The following is a 20369-nucleotide window of genomic DNA, read 5'->3' on the forward strand; positions in this document are numbered from 1 at the left end:
AGCAGGACCGGGGTGGCAGCTGCAAATATGGGCTGGAGCAAATGCCACGTAGGTTTTTTCATAGACGATGAGAACAGAGCTCAGGAGGTCGCATCTAATCCAAACCCCTACCCCAAGCAAGACCAGCCCCAACTACATCATCCCAAACAAAGCTGCGTCTACCCCAGGTCTTCAATGATGGAGAGTCCGCCACCGCTCTGGATAACCTGCTCCAGTGCTTTCCTACCCCACCTCGGGAGAAAGTGTCTCCTAATATTTAACCTCAACTTCTCTTGCTGCAACTTGAACCCATTACTCCTTGTTCTGTCATCTGCCACCACCAAGAATACATGTGTTTTACTGCATGCATTTATAACCCACCTGCTCAAAACACATAGATCAAGTTATGGCATCAAATCCAAGACTGGATCAAAGAAAATAGTCTTGAATGCCTCCCAGATGCTCACCAGCGTAGGGACAACTAGGCCAGCCCTACCTTGGTGCAACCTTCATTGAGATAGTGTAAATCCTCTCTCAACACTTTAATGAACTAGCAAATTTCCACAGTAGTGCTGAACCTGAGGACAAAGCAGGCTGGGAGTCCAATGGTGGGCACTGGCTAAGGCTACACGGTGCAACCTCTGGCTGGGTACAAACACCCACAGCAATCTGCGCAGGAGAAGCAAGACAAGGAAAATCATCCCCTTCCCACTCACAGCATCTGTACTAAGTATTCCCAGATACAAGAACTCAGTTGAAGCCCAAAAAGGAATTAAAAAAAAGGCAACCAAGTCACAGGAAATAATTCTCTCATCAGGGACCCACCCAGACACTGAGCAATAGCAGACATGGTACAGACCCATTTTACTGCTACCGCCACATCTGCTTTGGGATTCACAGCTCTCTGCAATTATTAACTTAGCTAGAAGAAGGTAGGAGCGAACCAGCCCGCTGATAAGAAGCAAGGGAGAGGATTTTATATTCCTGCTTACAGGCGCACTACCTCCCATATCAATCATTCGTGATAACCGGAGCGTCTTACCAGGAGTTCCTATAACTCACCACTGGTAGAGCTGATGCCAGGTTAGAAAGCAAGATGCACATTAGCCGATTCCCTAGATAACCCTGTGCTTGGCACCCACGGGGGAGTGGGAAGAGCATCCAGTTACCCACTCCTTGCTTGTTCTCCACGGCAGGACAGGAAGATGCTGCATTTAAAAAATCAGAGCATCCTGAAAGACCTGCCAGACAAGCCAAAGGCATTTCGAGTTGCAATGCCAGCCACTGCTGTCAGACGGACAGGCATTTAATAGGCTACAACATCTCTCTTCCAACACGACGGGGTGCCGGCGCCGCTTGCTGCCGCGTTATAGCCCTTTTTGCTGAAGGGAAGGAAAATGTTGCCTCGCGGCTCAGGCAGGGCAGGTCTAGAAACGCAGATTTGACAAAAACAGGAGCTTCGTGTCAATGGATTGGGTTCAATTATCATGCTGCTGGCACGTTCCCGTGCTCCAGGATAGGGACTTGCATCCAGTCTGGGCAAGGAAGGAGATCCACCCTGGAACAGCAGCTAGCTAGGGATCAGACTACTTGCCTGGGATGCAGAAGACCTGGTTTTAAGTCCAGATCAGGCAGAGAATGACTCAAAGCTGCATTTCCCATAGCCCAGCAAACTCTCCTGACCACTAGTTGCTATTTTCAGGTGGGTATTCTTCTTCGTGGGGAGAGAAAAAAAAAAGGTCTCTGCTTCATCCCATTGCAAGACACAGACTGACTTTTAAATCTCAGAGCATCTCCAGCTGAGAAAGCTGCATCCCAGCCAGCTCTAGGTGCAAGGCACATTTTGCCTGCAATGCCCCAGTGCTGCAATGGGTGCTCCTGCTTACCAACCTTTCATGCCCACTGATTCAGAGATGCCAGAAAGACCCAGTGATGGTCTAAGGCAGACCTGCATAGCAAGGCATTTCACCACCAACTCTTCATTTTTCCTGGAGGAACTCCAGAAAGCCATCCAGGCTGGATTTAAGGACGCTAGTCATGGAGAAGCCGCGCTTAAGGTTAAAAATCACCCTCCCTGGTAAGAATTTGCCCGTTACTGCCAGTGTGAATTCACCTAGCTTTAGCTTCCAACTACTGGATATTGTTACCCTTTTTCCCCAACAGTGAAAGACCCATTTACTTCAGTGAGACCCCTTGCCCCCAAATCCTGACACATCACAACATCCTCTCAGATAAAAGAGAAAGCCAATCAAATTATTCTAGGAAGACGCGTTCTCCAGGCCTCGCCAAAGCATTAAATACACCCAGCTCAGTCTGCTCATCCAGGAGGGTTTTAGCTTTTGAGACCCAAGGGGGAGACATGACTTGCGGGCTGATTTAGAGCAGCTCGTCTGGACCGGCTTCCTCCCCTGGCCGCAGCATCGACTTCTGGGCACGCAGCGATTCGCAGCGGGAGGCGGCAGGGACAAGCTCACGGCAGGTTTTCAAATCGACCGAACCCACGGGGCTGTCAGGGGAGGCGACGAGCGGCACAGGCCACCCGGCCTCAGCGGGGGATCGCCCGCCTGCCCACGGGAGTCGTGACGCGCCGAGCCTCCGGGACTCGGACGGGGTCCGCCACCGCAGCCTCTCGCCGCCGTCCGGGAAGGGGGAGGAGAGGGAGGGAAGGAAGGACTGGATTTTGAGGAGGCCGCGACACACCGTGCAGGCTTGTAGCTTCGAGCTCTCCTTCAGGGCAACACCGGCAGGGAACCAACTCCAGCACGGAGAGGGGCCGAGGGGTCCTACGCGACCCGCTGGCTCGAATGCATCGGGCCATCTCCTAGTCCACGTTTGTGCAACTCAGTGGCACTTCTGCAACTACCCAAGTGTCACCTTTTGACATTTAGGTGGTAGCATCTGCATCCAACTGGGATTGCCCAGCTATGCATGTCGCTGCCTGGGGAAGAGGGGCTCGGCGACCTAGTGGATAGGGCACTTACCAAAGGGGTTCAAGGTCAGCCCCCCACCCCCACGCGTGCACACACACGCCCAATGGGTACTTGAGCCTTGCCAGCAAGCTGCTCTAACCACCAGGCCACGTGCTAGGCATTGCTCAGAGTCCTCTCCAGCCTTCCTCTGGGAAGATGTGGGGCTGGGAGGAGAAGGAAAGCGAGCCAGAAGGAGCAAGGCTCAGTGACAAGAGATGCTGGAAGAAAAAAAGGCGTCTCTGGGTGCTGTCCCAGTGACTTCTCTCCACCTGGCAATGAATATTCGTCACATCAAGTAGTTCCTCCTCCGCTGGCAGGTGTCTCTGCCCCTGCGTGCCCACATCCACTCGCTGGGTCCTGCAGCAATGCTGCCTTACAAGTGCCACCGCCGGCAGTTCATGCGTACCAGCACATCCCTACCGTCCGGGAGGATCCCAGCATCTCTTCGTTAAGTCTTCCTGCACTTGCTACCTCCAGAAATAGACACAGGCAATAAGGAGAGAAGCGCGTGAGCCAACATACGCTGGAGCAAAAAGGAACAGGTCTCTGCTAAACAACGTCTGTCTAGAAAGTCCTATTTGGAGAGCCCCACACAGCCATCTGTGTCGCTCTGCTGCTAATGGACCATATGCTTGCCTCCAAGAGGGTTTCAAACAGCACAAAACAAGGCAGAGGGGGTGTTTTGGGGTTTGTTTGGTTTTTTTTGGCGGGGGTGGGGGCGGAGAACTAAAAAAATAGCTGGAGTCACTCTTGGAAAGAGGACGTGAATACTTCTCCATGCAAAGCCCCCCAAGCATGGTCCGGACAGAGCGGGTTAGTTCCTCCCTAGGTATAAAAAGGCTACTAGAGGACATCTTTTGGGGGTGTGAGGAGGGAAGCAGAGAGAGGAAGCATATGGATGGCAGGGGTGTGCGCAGAAATTTTAAAAGAAGGCTGCAAGAGCATTTGTTCGCAGTGCCAGCTGGGGCTAGGGCAGGGGAATTCACCACGCAGGAGCACTTCCCTCCAGCTTTGTGACTGCATGACAACAATCTAGTCACTTCAAGCCACCAGAATAGACCTCCCCTGTCTTGAAGTCACCTGTTGCATTTGCTAGCACCAGAGAGCTTTGCACGGATGCTTTGAGCCTTCCTAGCCACTGAACACACACGGGAATATGAGCTTTGCTGGGGAGAAGTGTGCATCTAATCTACCGGTACATGCAACTACCAGGCACAAGGCCTGGAACAAACATGCCCTCGAACTGGCCACTGATAAGGCAGGGGATTGAGGGCATTGGCACTGTCCTGCCCTTGCAAAGCCAAAGAGGTTTTGGGTTTGTTTGTTTTTTTAAACGCACTCAAAAGATGCAAGGAAGAGGGCGATGCGCCTTGCTACAGAAGGAGGTGAAACTCCAGTGTCTGCGTGAATCCGACTGTGGGGTAACATTTCCTTCCGATCCCCGCAGCAGCGATCAACCTGACCCCGAGCGGAGGGCCAAGACCTTCCAGCCAGAAACCTCCAGGCTCTCGAGGCCCAGCAGGAGTATCCGTCCCCCCAATCAACACCTCCAGCTTTAGCTGCAGCCAACACCCAACCTCACAGCAGCGCAGCTAGCGCTGAATCCCGCGGAAAGCCAGCCGCTTTAGCTCAACAATGGCTTGCTTTTTCCCCCCTCCTTTTACTGCCGGTTGCCTGATGGAGAACGAAGACCCCATCCACAGCGTCAGCAACTTCATAAAGGAGAGGAGAGCTGCCTGACTGCCAGGGGCTCATTTGTGCCACGCGTGCCAAGCCACAGAGATTGCTACCGCAGATGGGAACCTGCAGAGTTCGTCCCGATGGCACCAGCTACAAGGAGGAGGTTTCTGTTGGACAGCCAAGATGGGGCTTTTCCAAGGCATCTGCATCCAGTTCCCCTCAGGGGAGGGCTGGCTTGGACCTCCAAGCCTTTCACACGGTCTCAAGCCAACCCAGATACAGCTTCTAGAGAAAGCCCTGGCCCCTTGGACTCGGAGGCCGAGCCTTTCGAGCCTTGACATGCATCCCCCATCGCTGGTTACCCACGACTCCTTCCAGGAGCAACCACTTGGCTCAGCTGCTAAGAGCTGGACTTGATCTCTCCAGTGGGGAAAGGCGTGGGCCCCCGGACCCCAAGAAGCAAGGCAGTCAGCTCCTCTTCAGCAAACCAGCCTGTCTCAGACATCGCATAGGCGCTACCAGCTCTGGCTCCAAACAGCTGATCACGCCTACCCCTCCTGCCAGCATGAGCCAGTGTGGGAAATGAGGCATGCAACCCTATTAGAAGAGGGATGCATTTAATTCAGAAACACTGCATTACGACCTTCCACTAGGAGTACAGGCTGTCGTTAAACCATGGACACCCGAGTCATCCTAACCGGCACGTCTGCAGAGCAGACCTGGCAGTGTGCCGGAGTTAGGGATACAAATCTCGTGGCATGTACAAGTGTGCACAACGCCTGAAAGGGCAAATCTCGTGGCGCGTACAAGCGCCCACATGTACAAACGTGGGCATGAGCTGCCTGCTCCCAGTACAGATTTCAAGCCAGCCGCGGGCCTCTGCAAAGCCAGGTAGGACACAGGACCCAGCAGCCAAGGGGGGTATTTATTGTGGGATGGTGGCAGACCCCATGGCACTGTCAGCCAGTGCCTGTACTGGCAGTACATAGTCAAACTGGAGTGGGCTGCCGAGTGCACTGGGGTGAGAGCAAGTGTGCGTGGGCCTTCATTACAGAAGCAAGGAGAGGAACTGATTCCAGTAGCGGGAGATGAAGCCACTTCGCCAAGCACGTACCAAGAAAAAAATAGCAACAGGAAGACGTCAGAGCCGCAGCGCTGCCTCCACGCAACGCCCCCGAGGAGACAGGCTGCGGCATTCAGATGGCGAGGACAGAGTGCAGCCAGGCCTGACAGCAGAGCAAGCTGGAGCATCCCGGGGCTGAGAGCTGCTGTGAGCCCTCCAGGAAACCCTGTCCCACTCCCCAGCTGGGAAACCGGGGGGGGGGGGGGCTGCTCCATAATAACAGTTTGCGTGCCTACAGCCAGCGGAAGCTAAAACCCCAGCAGCTGACCCCATGTGCAGGCACACGAACAGTTACCTGCTCAGGAAGTGCTCACCCCCTTGCAACTGGCTCTAAAAACTTATCGAAGTTAGGGGAAGGGGGTTTCAAATCTCCCCTCCCTCTTTCAAAAGCATGATGCATCCATGCTACATAGCCTTCAGCCCCAAGAAACTGGTGGCTAGCAGCCATGAGGAGAAAGGGCAGCAAGCCTTTGGCTCTGAGAAACTCAAGAAAATGGAGGAAGAGACAGCAGGGTCAGAACAATTAAGTCTTTACCAATGTTAATTTAAAAAATGCAAGGAACAGCCTGAACCCTTCAGACCTGCAGCTGTTAAGTTGACTGTAACAAGGCAGGAAAGGACGACTGCCATCCTTGCCAGGAAAAGCAAGGACAACGTCTTTGCAAGCCGGAGAAGTTAGAAAACCAAGCAGAGTATTAGAGGGCTGACCTCCGAGACAAAAGGCTTTCAGCTGAAGCAGTGAATCAAGCCCAGCAGTTTGAAACACATATATACACACACACCTGGGATAAAGAAAAGATTTCTCCCCCTCTCCTGGAAGAGAAGTCGGCATTAATCCATTCTTGCTCCTTTGGCTGAAGAAGTCCTTGATGTTGGGCAAAGTTATTTTTAAAAAAAAGAAAGAAAGAAAGAAAGAAAGAATAATTGCAAATCGGATGAGCCCCTAACATTGGTTTGCTTCTGGCTGCTGGGTTCTTTGTGTAATTAATGTAATTAGTGGCTGTCTCTTTTTTAATTACTGTGCTAATGAAGGAGTCTGCCCACAGGGAAGCCTGGCCTCAGAGTTCCAGGTAATTCTGCTCTGCCCTGGAGACGCGGCGCGTGCACCGCGGGGGCGAGACGCCTGGCTCCCAGCATCCCGCACGGGGGTCTCACCAGCGCTGCCTGGGGATACGGCACCAGCACTGGCATTTCCTCCGGATGACGAGGAGGATGGGGAGTGGTGCTAGCGTAGCCAAGGATCCACAGGACCAGGTGTGGAGGGGCAGCCACGAGCTGCAGCAAGAAGCCATCCAGAGCCTCCAACCGCAGTCTCCCCAGGGCTGATGAACAGGGATCCTGGTCCTCTCCGATCAAGCAAAAGCCACCAACCAACACAACACCCCTATTTTCAGATATTAAGAGAGTAACCCCAAATCCACATTTCCATGATTAAAATGAAGTGCCACTGATAGAGAGAGGCATTTCATTTTGAAACACCACTCTCTCTCTCTTTATTACTAGCATTTCACTTTAATCATGGAAAAAAAATGTGGATTTCGGTTTACTTTGTTTAACCTGAAAATTGGGTATTTGATTTAAAAGAGGAAACAAGGATCCCTGCTGATGAACGAAGCAGAGCTGCTGCCTGTGGCTTTTTGCCCACATCCTTGAGTCCTTTCGTTCAGGTCTGCCCCATCCCTGCCCGGGTCCTTGCAAGGTGTCTGGGTCACCATTACAACCCTTCAACCCAGGCCTCGTGGCATCAGCGAGGATCACAAGTAGACCCAGGACACAACTCTGTGCCCCCAGTTGGGGTCACAACGAGCAAGGCCAAGGTTGCTCCCCGGGCACCAGCATGGTGCCCGGAGCCCAGGACAACTCGGCAGGCTGCCGGTTGAGAAGACATCTCCCACCCCCTCTCCTCCCGTAAAACCCAAGGCTGCTCCAAGAGAAGAGAGATGCAAAGCTGGGAAGCCCATGCATCTCCCTCCCTCCCCACAGAGCCACTTTACAAAGGAGAGCTGCACTTTTAATTAAATGTTTAGGCAGCTTTGAAATGCCTGTGCTGAAAGACTCTCCAGATCCTTCATGCTTGTCATGCTGAAAGAAGCAAACGATATCAAAGGGGCTTCTGCCGTGCTTGGCTCAAATGCATTTAAAAAAAATCTTCTTTTTCCTTCTAAAAATGGATGAAACAGGCCTGTTCCGAAGGAGCCTTCCCCGAAATGGGATTCATAACCCAGGCGCCACAGATTGCTGCTGTCCCCGCACGACGAGGGCTCAAGCCTGTTCAGTAGCCTTTGAACAAAACCTCCCCAGCAGGAGCGGGGAGAAGGATGCTCTGATTTGAACTGGCCGGTTTTCCAGCCGGCAGAGCCAAAGCCTTCTGCTGCTTGTGTCAGCCTCCAAAAGGCTTTCAATCGCTTACCAGAAACAACCCATGGTACTTGGCTTTGACCCATGCAGCCCACCTACCTCCTGCCTTGCGCTGCACCGCGATCCCCGAGATCGGCCACGTCCCACCCCCCGCAAGTACCCTTGTGACCCAAGTTCAGCCTGCAGAAACAGGAGGAAGGTCGCTCTTCGGTCGTGTCCCAGCTCTAGGACTCCTTCCCCCTCGGGGCCTGGGCGATGCATCTCCCCGGGAGCTGCGAGACCTGCTTTGGGCAGGCGTTTTGGAGGGGTTACACATGTGGGCGCAGTTTTACATTGATGGCGGTATTTTAGCATTTGGTCTGTTTAGGGTTTGTCTGGGTTTTATTGTATGCATCCTAAGAAGGGCTTCAGGCATCCCCCTCCCCAAGATGCATATGCTTCGTGCCACCCGCACAGAGCCAGTGCTTGCGCCTCTGCCGGCCAGAGACATCTTTCCATCCTGGCTTACGGCGAGAGACGGAGGATGCTTCAGATCCAAGCCCCATCCTGGGAGGCAGCTTCTCGGAAAGAAACCATTTCCCCTCAGCAGGGGCAGGCAGGGCTACTTAAGGCCTGGAAGGATGAAGCAACGTGCCTAAGGCCACACGAACAGACTGTGGCAGAGGAAGACTAACCCAGGCATCTCCTGGTAGCAGAGCTGGAAGTCTTTCATAGACAGACTAGCCCCCAAATGCTCTAACACAGCTCTTTTTCCCTTTCGAAAGGAGAAGGGAGGCAGAAAAAGGAACCACAAGCAGAGAAGCAGAACTGGATTTGGCAGCGTTTTGCAGGGGAACGGGAAGCGAATGGCAGGGGGAGATGGACGACAGAAGCCACGGGCCACTCTTGTCATTGTCCCCATGCCAGATGGCTCATGCGCCCTTTGCTCCCAGCCCAGGACCTGGGGACGGACAAGGAGGTGGCCATGCCCTGGCTCCAAGGCACGTGCTGCCACCACAGGCAGGAGCCCAGCCCCATCCATTCACCGCACAGAGGGGCGAATCAGCTCCACGGCCCCTTAGCCAAGGCTGCTAGCCAGCCCCCAGCAAAAGGAGCCTGTTTCCCTCAATCCCAGACCCACTGCCGGGCTGCACCTCCCCCCGAACCCCGCACCGGCGTCCGCACGCACGGGGGCTGCGAGGCTTCCCCGAGCTGCCCTCGAGAGGACGCTTTGCTGCGCCCCTCTCAGCTATGCCCTTACCCCCAGGCCTCCTGGCATGAGCCACAACCACAGCAGGCCCTCGCATCTAGGGCTTTTCCCAGAGCCCCCCACGCGATACAGCCCCTCAGATGCCGTGATGGATGACACAAAGGCAAACAACCTAGCAAGCAAAAGGCATTTCGGTCCGTGCCGGACGCTGCCCCCAGTTCCTGTTAGCACTGACGGGGCCAGCTAGACATCCAGAGCCCTAAGGGCACAGGAGATAGGTCCTGGCCGTGTCACCGTGACGGTTTGCAGACATGCATCGCCCAACAAGCACGAAGGTCCACACCCCGGCTCCGGGCACCCAGGAGCCCTGGGGCATCGGCACTCAGGGTGAGGAGCCCCTTGCCTCAAGCTGTGCCGGGCCCCAGACAAGTCCTCAGCAAGCTAGATCCTAGGAGCAGGGAGAACCCAGCAAGACCTGAGCCCCCCAGGCATAGGAGAGCCCCCCAGCACCTGCACTTCAGTCCCCAGTACAAACAACACGAGACAAACCTGGGCATCTTGGCCATCCAGAGAGAAAGGCTCCAGTCCAGAGGAATCCTCCTTGGCCCTGCTCTGTAGCTGCTCAGCAGGTTTCCTACTTCCTGTAAAGCAATTAGCAGGTTAACGAGGGCCTGATTGTTTAACCCTACCTTATGCTGGGCTCTGCCTGGAAGAGGTGGCCCAGTGCCTATTTCAGGTCTCGTTCCCCATCACCCGGGGGACGCCAGTGCTACGCGGCTCCTGGCTCAGAGCGCTCCACAGCTGCCGTCGCAGCCACGCCAGCGAGGGTCCCGAGAGGGGCTGCCACGCAGGGGACGGTCAGCCTGAGCCCCAGCACCTTTCCTTCCCGCACTTGCAATTTGCTGCGCACTGCTGTGTCCACCCCAGAAGCAGCAGGGTTACAAAAGTGATGGGGCAGGTGAGTCCCTTGATGGCCAGAAGACCCAGGCTTCATCCAAGGACCATGTCCCAGTCCCAAAGCCTCAACAGGTGTCAGAGATGTGAAGCACCGGTGTTAATTAAGGTGAGGAGAGCCACCCTCGCTGAATGGGGAGTGGGGTTCAGGACAGGTCACCCCTGGGCCCATCCAGCGAGAAAGGGTTTGTATTGGGAGAAACCTGCAGTCCTGTCCCCGCTGCTAGTAATGAAGTGTGAGCTATAGCCAGGACACCTGGTGTCTCCTCTCCAGTCCTCCTCCCCGAAGCCCAGCTGACATCCCTGGACCCTGAGGATTTAATGCTTCCCCAAGGGAAGGAGTGGGGTTTAATCCTCCACAAAACCCACCCCCAAACCTCTCACCCTGCTATGCATGCACCCAGATCCCTGCCGCCTGGTAAGGGTGGGGAGGCCAGGGACCCAACCGCACGCATCTGCTGCACCTCTCTTCCCCGTGCCCCCGCCGTGCTCCTCCAGCGCGGGGGCCTGATCCTAATGCACCAGCCGTGTCCATCCGTGGGCCCCGAGCCGGCTGAGCAGACAGCTGCTGCTGCCACTCTGGGAGCTGCCCTGTGTGCCCCTATCACTGCAATGCAGGTATCTCTGGAGTGGAGCAGGGCAGCTCTCTAGCTGCTCACAGCCACCTGATACACCTGGAGAGAGGCCCCGATCCTGGCAGCAATTCCACCACCGTCTGCCTGGTCAGGGGCACGGTAGGATCGGGGCTGGGGAATGTAGGTCGCCCAGTGAGCATGGCTGCACTCGTACTATTCGGGGGATAATCTCTTTATTAATTTAAATGACACATAAATAAAATATCAAACAAACTGCGCTGTTTGCTTCTGCCAGACAAGAGTCCCGCGGTCCCCGGCACAAAGAGCGGTCGATGCAGCTGAAGCGCACGGACGCCCGGCTCGAGCGCCAGGCCAGTTAGGAACCAGCTGGATCAATAGCTTGTCATTTACTCGCCGTGCCCAGGGTGCAGCAGCTGGCTTCTTCCAGGCATTGCAAAGAAGCCTCTATACAGCCAACACGTCCAAGCTGGGGCTGCAGTGGACACCTCTCCCGGGTGGGCCAGGCAGGGAGGGTAAGTGCAAGACCCACGCACCCAGGGACGCTGGGGAGAGCCAGGAACCAGACCCAGGTCTCCTGCAGCCCTCTCTGCCGGCCTGGCCATGCCCATCTCTGTACAGAGACAATAAAGAATTGCAGCTATAGGCACCACTTCCTGGGCTCTAGGTGCAGGGTTCAGCTTGTGTCTAACTGCCAATTTGGGTCCAGGAAAGCAGCTGAAAGGCCTTGGAGAAGGGAGTGACTGGATTGATGCTTCTCTGGACATTTTGTGAGACAGTCACAGACCACTGCATCCATACTGGGGATTTATATCTTGGTGCCCATTTCCTGCAGAGTCACTGGCAGCACCAATAAACTGCATGGTCCCAGGGCTGCGTGGGCAAATCCTCAGCCCTTTGCTCCCCCAGAGCCAGTCTGGGAGGCCTGGTTTATAAGGCCACAGAAGTGGGCAGGGGTGGCACCAAGCTCCAGCCAGCTCGTGCATGGTGCCAGGCTGGAGAGGTCACGCACAGCACACTGCGCTCTCGTGCAAGTGGCTGACGTGCACTGGATGGTGTTCTGCACTCAGTAAACAGCATCGAGCTTTGCAAGAGCTGGGGGCCGTGGTGCTGCTCCACCACGGCCCCTCGGACGGATCAGCCCCCACAGCAATGCTGATCTCCCAGGGCCCTGCATGCTGATAGCTCGGCAGGAAGGAGGGGGGCAGAGCATCCAGCCAAGAGGGCCGACAGCCCAAGGTGGAGGGGAGCACCTTCATCCTGCCCCCTCGCCCTTCCTGACATCTTGCAGACCCTTCCCCTCACCTCTGTGCCCTTCCTCGTTTGGGATCTTCTAGAGCAGCTTTGCAAGGAAGGAGCCAGAAGGAGCCCCGCGGCAGGGGTCCTCTTCCCAGCCCTGCCTGTTTGTAAGCAGCAGGGGATTGGGGAGTGGGGGGAACAAATCTGCCTCGTTACCCCAGGTGAGCCGGGTGTTCGGAGGTCTGTGCTAGATACGCCGGCAGCAGCATTTAGAGCGAGACCCAGATGAGAACTGCCAGCAGCTTTGGCATTTGAGACCCCATCAGACCCACACGCAGGTCCTGGAGGATCCCAGAGCTGTGCTCAGAGAGGAAAGCCGACAGAACGGCGACCCTGACCCCGGCCTTGCATGCACTCGGCATCAAGCCAGGCCGGCCAGCTTCTGAAGCTGCTGCATGGTGACTACCACCAGCTCCGGCCACCTCTGCCTCTCCAGACGAGCAGGGACCCCTGGGTAGCTCTTGGCTCTGCCCAGGGCGAAGGGCCAGACTCAAAGTCATGCCTCAGAAGATGCAGAAGATTAAACCGCTTGCCTCTAGCGCCCTGTCCAGGAGGGAGCATCAGTGGGTGAAGACCTCTGCCCTCCCAGCGTGCCGCTGCCTGACCGATGGAGCAAGGAAGGACAGCTTTGGGAGCCGGACACTGGCATGGGAATCGGTTCATTCAAGTGATGCAGTTTCTTTTTCTAAGACAGTCTCGATGTTCCCTTCAGCCCCTACACGGCTTTCCCCATGGGCCAGAAAGGCCAGCACCAGTAGCCACGAGGAAGTCAGTCCTCATTCCCCAAGCGCATCGCTGCTGCTAAGGCTCAGGCCAGCTCCCTGCCCAAATCAGGAGCTGCTCCTGCTCCCCCTCCTGGCCCCTTGTATAGGAGCCAGCCCTACTCCAAAAACCCAGCTCAGACTTGGACAGCAGCTATCCCCCCAACCCTTCCCAACCAAGGGATGGGATGATCCCGAGTGCCTTCAGCTCATCTGGCTGCCTCTTGTGATCCTACATCTTACCCCCAAAATCACCAGCATTTTCCAGGCACCAAAGCACAGCTAATACCACGGATAGCCATTGTGGCCACTGGCCTGCTGGGTGAGCGGGGCAAGTTGCTTCCTGTCCCTGTGCCTCGATTTCCCTTAACTGGCTGGTTGAGCTCCTCTACAGTCCCGTCAGCTCCCTGGGGGCACAGGCCAGCTCCCTGGGTAAGGGTGTGGGGTGGCTGGGTGCTACTACCTCGCTCCCAAAAGCCAAGCATTTGGGCTCAGACAGGCCTGGGGTGAAGGACCAGGTATAAGCACCTGCATATCAAATATGGCAGGTTTTAATATAGGTCCTATTCCACTGCCCTGTGCTGCGCACGGGTTGATGCAGGACAAGGCCTGCTGAGCTGCTGCCACGTCGTGGCCGCATCCCAGAACTACACCCACGAACAGCCCTGCAAGGGACACAAGCAGCTGCCTGGGACCTGTGGGACTCTGGGCACCGCTTCCCCTTGCGAGGCAGTGCCAGAGGGGCAGCCGGGGAAGGCGAGCCAACAGGCAGCAGCCGCTGCACAGACAAGAGACAGGATCCAAGACAGGACCCACCCTGTAATATCCAGACATGAGTTTTAACAGCTGCGCCAACTTCTGGCAGAGCAAACAACACCATGCCAAGCTGGCCTGAGCCATGCAGGGCCAGCTGGGATCACCCAGCGGATCTGGGGGGGCTTCAGCAGAGGCTCTCAGGAAGGAAACAGCCACCGGCTTTGTCAGGAGCAAGCACCTGTCCCTTTCCTTTAGCATCAGGGGGTCGGTAGCATCTGCTCCGGCCCAAAAACGACTGCATCCCCCTCCCAATTCCCAGCTGTGAAGCCTGTTTAGCTCAGTTATGAATTCAAGGCTGTTTTAGCAAAGAATAAATGGGTCTGAGAGCGAGCCTGACACGTGAGACCCTGCTCTGGTCCTGGGTTCCCTTCAAACACAGGGCTGGGGAATGCATTTCAATCCCCGAATGCAGCTCTGGTTGGCCAGGGGAGGGGAGAGCATTGCAGCTGGACCCTACTCATACCCGTAAGAGCTGGAAAACCATGAACCAGTGCTCCCGGGTGGGCTCTCACTTACCCCGAGTGGCTCAGGCCAAGCTGCTGCGCGGTCAGTGAACACACAAGCCCAGACGCTGCAGCGAGGGGCAGCCAGCAGGCATCACGGGATGCTCCAAACCTCTCATTTTAGAAGCGACAGCTCAGTATAAGAAGCAGAACAGCTCCAACATCAGATGCCAGCATCTTCACAAAGGCCCTGGGCCAAAAAGACACTTTAGATGCCTAACCAAAGATCCTGGGATGTCACCTTTGCCCTGAGAGAGGATCCAGACCCGAGGTTACAAGATTCATTTTATTCCAAATGTTAAAATTTCCACATTCTTGCCTCTCTTTTACACCAAGCCACCAAAATATTTCAATTTCCATTTTTTTTTTTTTATTTAAAAAAAATCCAGCCTAGGTTGAGCTATTGTACAATCTCCACCCCCCTTTCCCGATATTGCTATAACTTAACGTGTAAAACGTTCATGGAGGGACCCCAGCTCCTGAGCAGGGTACTGGAAAGCGGGCACATGGGACAACGGGGCAGGAGACGGGCCGGCCCCCAGGCTGGTTAGATGCACGGGAACAGCAGTCGTTGCGACCCAGTGGCCTACAGCAGGGCTGGTAGAGGCGAGTCATCTAATGCCAGGGCAGAAGTGATGGTGGCCATCCATCACAGCCCCCGGGCAAGGGGATAGAAACTAAAAAACTACCAAAAGAAAAACCATCCACTACCAAAAATGAGGAGGGTGGGGGTTTGCAGCCTGTCTGCAAACCTGCTGGGAACAGGGGAAGGACAGATCTAAAAGCAGGTACTTGAGACAGGGGCAACAGGAAGACAAGCCTCTTCCCAGCCCTCGTCTGCCTGTGGAAGGAAACTGGGAGGATCTCCAGGCACCGATTCCCCCAAGGGCCGCTGTGTTCGGACGCGGGAAGCAGGAGCCAGTTGGTTTTGCCAGTGACTGGACCCGGGGGTGATGTTTGCAGATGAGCTCCAAGCTCCCATGCTGGGACATTTCAGCCCAAGCCGCTGCAAAGCTCTTGCATGAGAGAAGGGATGGGGGAGAAGAGAGAGATCCAGGCTCTCCCTTCCCCAAGATCCCCAGCTGGTCTGCACACAGATCTCATGTGGGACCAGGACACGGGTCAGCACGGGGGATTCCCAGGGGAGCAGAGAGGAAGGTGAGGGGCACAGGCAGCCTCAACCTCACCTCAAATGAGATGGGCTTGGCCATATTCATGGAACAAAAACCCTGATCTCTCAAGGCCAGGAGGGGCTTGGGGTAGAGGAGGAGATGGAGGCCAAACCTGAGACGCCCAAGGCCTCTGAAGCTGCAGGAGCCCCAGCTTTGCTGGCTCAGGGAAACAGTTAAAACAGGGGTGAGGAAGAAGAGGAGCCTTGGGGGGCAGGTGCCTGTTTCCAGAGAGAGCAGGGGTCCCGGAAAAGGCTCCCTCCAGCCACGCAGCCCCTGCCCCCGGCCCTGGAGGGAGCCGGGATGCCTCCCCACGCTGCAGCAGGCTGGAGGAGCCCGGACAACGCAGTCCCCACAAGGCCCAGCCCCAGCCATCCTGCGTTAATCGCCGTGCTTGAGCTGGCCCGACCGCATCATCAACTCTGCTCCTTGTCTTTGACCAGCAAGACAGTGTGCTGTCCTCCGCTGGACACCGACAGGACTACGCGGCTCTCCAGCTGCTTGCCGGTCATCTCCACGGGGCTCCACAGGTCCTCGTCCTCCCCTGTGCCCAGCTGGTAGTTTGTGCCCATGCCCCAGGCGAAGGCTCGCCCTGCAGAGAGAAAGAAACCGTCTGCCTATAAGGCAGGAGAAAGCACAGGGCAGACCCGAGACAGGAGTGGGCGCGTCCCCACACTGAGCTGGGGAAGCAGACTCGAACGCAGACTTGGGCACAGGGTCAGGTCCAACCAGAAGTCACCGTGCACAGAGCAAGGCTGCGGGGGAAGCATCCCTTTGCACAGGGCTGAGCCACCTACAAACATCTGGTTCACCCACTGAAGGATTATTCTGCCCAAGCCTGACCCTGCCAGCTTATTCACTGCCCATTTGCCGGCCTCACTGCCACGTTCACCCCAGTACTTCTGCAGGTTTCACCCCAGTCTGCCTTCCAGCAAAACAAAGTCTATAGATGATGGAGTTTGGATTGGGATGATCCCGTTTCGGGCAGGGGGTTGGACTAGCCGTGACCTCCGGAGATCCCTTCCAGCTCTGCTGCTCTACGGTTCCATGAAAGGCTGAGCTAGGATGCCCAGGGAGGCAGTGAGCATGCCGAGGTCAGCCGTTCTCATCCTGGCCTAGCTGCAATCGCTGACCGACCGCCCACGTGGTTACCAACTGAACAAGGGGACAGGGGATGGCCGTAGCCCCGGCTCCCAGCACTCACAGCTGGAATGCAGAACGTCCACCCAAAACCCCCTTCCTGTGCATTTCCACACATGGAGACCAGCACAGAACAGGCCACATGGGGCACGTCTAAGTGGCTTCCCTCCTGGACCCAGGCGCATGCCCCAGGCCATGCATCCCACCCGAGACCAGCAATCAGGCTGAGAAAGGGACTACACTTGGGCTCGTAGTCTCCGGACAAGGTGAGGAGACCCAGGCTGAAGCACCCTGGACAGGTGGGAAAGCTGGAGCCAGCCCTGGGAGGACTGCAGTCCTGAGAGCCGAGACAGCCTACACTGGAGGAGAGGACGCAGCAGCATCACCTCTCCGACCGCAGCCGAGACTCATCCCCCACTGTGCTCCCCGGAGGTGAGAAGGGAGTTCAGGCAGCCCGAGCAGTGGCACCAGCCCCCGATATGCACTTACCATCCTTGGTGACGGCGTACCCCACGGACGCCCCGCAAGCCACTGAGGACACGCTCGGCAGCCCCGGGATGGGAGTGGGATCGCTCTTCTCCTCCGCACCTTCTCCCAGGCCCAACCTGCCGTAGTCTGCCCTGCCTAGGCTGTAGGCTCTACCTAGCACAGGGGAGACACCAGAAAAGCATTGTGCTCTGCGAGCAGGGAACAACAAAGCGTCTCCCCGTGTGAGCTGACAGCAGGCTCCGAATCGCAGCAAGCCAGCAGCATGTACGCCATGGAGGCCAAGCCCTGCACCCTCCCCGCTGCCTGTCTGAGGTCCAGGGGAAACAGGTTGCCTGCGTTTGGTCCCACGGACGGCCCCGGGGCAGCCTCACCACCTGCATGGGCTAGCAGGAGATCAGCTCCCGGACTGCTCTCGTCCCTTGTCAACCCCACAGGGCTGGGAACAGGGCAGGGCAGGCAACACGAGCTGCCACTCACCTTCCGAGTCCATGCAGACCGTGTGGTGCTGCCCGCCCGAGAATCCCACCCAGGACTTGGTCGAGTTCCTGAAGGACGTCAGGTTCTGCGGGGAGAAGCAGGGGTCGGTGCCCGGGGTCCCTGCCGGAGGCAACGAAACCAGGTCAGGCACATCACGGGGCGGGGGGGCGCACTGGCCTTCCCCACTCCCCTCCACCCTGTCCAGACCCGGGGCAAGTCCTTCAAGAGTGCTAGGAAAACCGGCCCAAGCCGAGGGAGAGGCAGCACCCAGCTCCCACAGGCCAGGCGGGCCCGCTGACAGCTGCCAAGCACCGCAAGGGATGGCTCACCCAGTTGGTGGTAGTTGGAGAGACCGAAGCCATAGACATGTCCCTCCTGGGTGACGGCGAAGGTGAAATACGCCCCACAGAAGGCGTCCTGGAAGCGCATCTTGTTCTTGCCGCCCCGGCCTTTGAGGGGCACGCGCTGAGGGAGCAGCAGCCGCTCTGCAGCGGGAGAGGAGGGCGAGCGCATTGGTTCGGGCCCCGCCAGCAGCAGGGGCGACATTCGCAGGCGAGCGGCGTCCTGGCTGCCGGAAGGTGCCCAGCCCCCACGTGCCCATGTGGGCTTCGCCCCTGGAAGCAGGTCTGGCAATGGCCGGTTTGAAGGGAAGCCTGGCTGCCCCATCCCCTTCCCTTACAATTAAAGACTTCATGACCAAGTACCTGCTCGAAGGCGTCACACCCAACCTGCCACTGCCATCTCCATCGCTAGCAGAGGGATGGGCATGAGTACACCCACCCCCTCGGACCTACCCCCACTTCACCCAATGATGCTGCTGCTACACTGCAACTCCCAAGACACCAAGGGCCCTCAGGGCTGTAGCACCAACTTCACCACGTTGCTGTTAGCTACCGAGGATGAACAGAAGAGCCAAGGGCCAAGGACTGGCCAGACAGGCAGCCCCTGCCCGGGAAGATTAAAGCCAGTCTTTAATGCCCAAGACCGTGCAGCATAACTCACGCAGCCCTTTCCGTCCTCCCCGGTTGGAGAACAGCTCCGGCACGCGGCCCAGCTGGCCCTGCTCTCCACAGCCGCATGTGTAGAGGCTCCCGTCGGTGGTCAGCGTGACCAGGTGGTCATTTCCTGGGGTGACAAAGAGGGAAGGGGGGGTAAACAACAGCCTTTCCTGCTGCAGTCTCCCATCCTCCTGCTAAACGCACGGGTCTCTGCTTGTCCCCCTGGAGAACCGCCATGCTGGGAGACTGCCAGAGACCATGCCCAGCTCCAAAAGCCACAGTAAAGCCTCACTATGCAGAGAGAAGCCAGAAGCTTTCCTCTTTGAGCTAAGCCAGAAGAGCCAGGGCGCATTATCTGCACTGAGCGTGTGATGCTAACACCCAGTGGCATTTCACCCTTGCATGCCACAGACACCCAGCTGATCCAAGCCCACCAGCTGCTGAAGCTGCAGGCAGAGAGACGCCCAATTTTCACGTCCTGACTTGACACAGTTGTGCTGGCAGGGCCTGACAGCAGCCACCAGTGCCCCTGTCCTAGTCTGGGCACGGCTCCTTGGCCCCCTGCTTCCCAGGGACAGAGGCGCTGCACGCCTGGGCTCGGCTCGACAGCCACAGCAGCCCAGGAGCAATGCTGGATGCTCAGCACGGCCGGTAGCAAAGAGCAGCGAGGTGGACTCCAGGCCTGGCAGGAGCAGCTCATCCCCGAGGCACAGGCATTGGGCTCACCTGAGACTATCTTGATGACGGACGACCGCAGCTGCAGCTCCACAGGCACCACACTCTTCTTCATGGGCTCCAGCAGGCCGATGACGCCGTTGTTGTCCTGCGAGCGGGGACAAGACACGAGGAGGGTCAGCTCCCAACTCGGGAAGACCCAGCAGGCTCTCGGTGCCCAGGCAGCCGGCTTACCCGGAAGGAGCCCCAGAGGAAGACGCGGCCGTCGTCCGTCAGTGCTGCCGTGTGGCTGTCGCCAGCAGAGACCTGCACGATCTTCTCCTCCAGCTCCACCAGGCCTGGCCTGGTCTCCGAGCCCTCCTCGGAGGTGTCACGGCCCAAGGCCCCCTCGTCATTGCAGCCGAAGGTGTACACCTGCACGTGGAGACGTGGCGCAGTGGGAAAGGTGCCCGGTGCCACACAGAGATGCCTGGCTCCAACCCAGAGGTCTACCGGCCAGCCCACTGTGGATGATCACAGGCATGGAGACACACGTGCGTCCACGGGGTCACTTACCCTGGGTCTGCGAGCCCGCTACACCCCAGGGTGGCTTGGCGGAGGGAGCTAGTACGATCCCCCAGCACGGCAGCCAACGCACCTATGCCAGCAGCCTCCGACACACGCCAGCTCCAAGCGACGGTGCCCAAAGGAGCCCCCCTGCCCGCGCCGGCGCCTCACCTTGCCCGTCACGCTCAGGCAGACGGTGTGCATGCCGCCTGCTTCCGCCTGCACGATCTTCTCCGGCAGCTGCACCAGGGCCGGCCGCTTCCTCTCCATCACGTCCTCCCCGAGGCCCAGCTGCCCGACGTCGCCCTGCCCCAGCGCCAGCACCAGCCCGGGCTCCGCCCGGTGCGACGGGTGGCAGACTGCGCCGCAGGAAAGCAAGGGGAAGGCTCGATGAGCCCGAGCCGGCACCGCGGGACGGCGGAAAGCGCCCGGGCGGGGAGCAGACCTGACACCTACCCTTGACGCGCTTCTTCTCCGGAGAGCCGTCCTCGGGCAGCGGGCTCCTCCTCGCCGCGCGCTTCCCGGACATGCTGCTCCGCGCCTGGAAGAGGAACGTGAGAGGCCGCCCGGAAGCGGGAGGCGCTTCCCGGAAACCCCGGCTGCCCGGACTGGCGGCGGCTGGACGCGCGCGGGCGGCGCCCGGCTTTGAAC

At 57.5% G+C, this 20369-nt stretch overlaps 1 protein-coding gene across 1 annotated transcript; it reads right to left on the reverse strand.

Moving 5' to 3' along the window:
* Positions 1 to 14496: 14496 nt before the first annotated feature.
* RCC1 (regulator of chromosome condensation 1) lies at positions 14497 to 20281 on the reverse strand. The gene is made up of 9 exons (XM_019547939.1): positions 20175 to 20281; positions 19890 to 20077; positions 19407 to 19586; positions 19224 to 19320; positions 18502 to 18624; positions 17829 to 17984; positions 17500 to 17619; positions 17023 to 17175; positions 14497 to 15985 (listed from the first exon to the last, which is right to left on the reverse strand). The coding sequence occupies exons 1-9, from the start codon at positions 20245 to 20247 to the stop codon at positions 15810 to 15812; spliced, it is 1266 nt and encodes a 421-aa protein (XP_019403484.1). The 5' UTR covers positions 20248 to 20281; the 3' UTR covers positions 14497 to 15809.
* Positions 20282 to 20369: the final 88 nt, after the last annotated feature.

Source organism: Crocodylus porosus, unplaced genomic scaffold (genome assembly GCF_001723895.1).
Source record: "Crocodylus porosus isolate Cpor-Errol unplaced genomic scaffold, CroPor_comp1, whole genome shotgun sequence".
Lineage (NCBI taxonomy): Eukaryota > Metazoa > Chordata > Crocodylia > Crocodylidae > Crocodylus > Crocodylus porosus.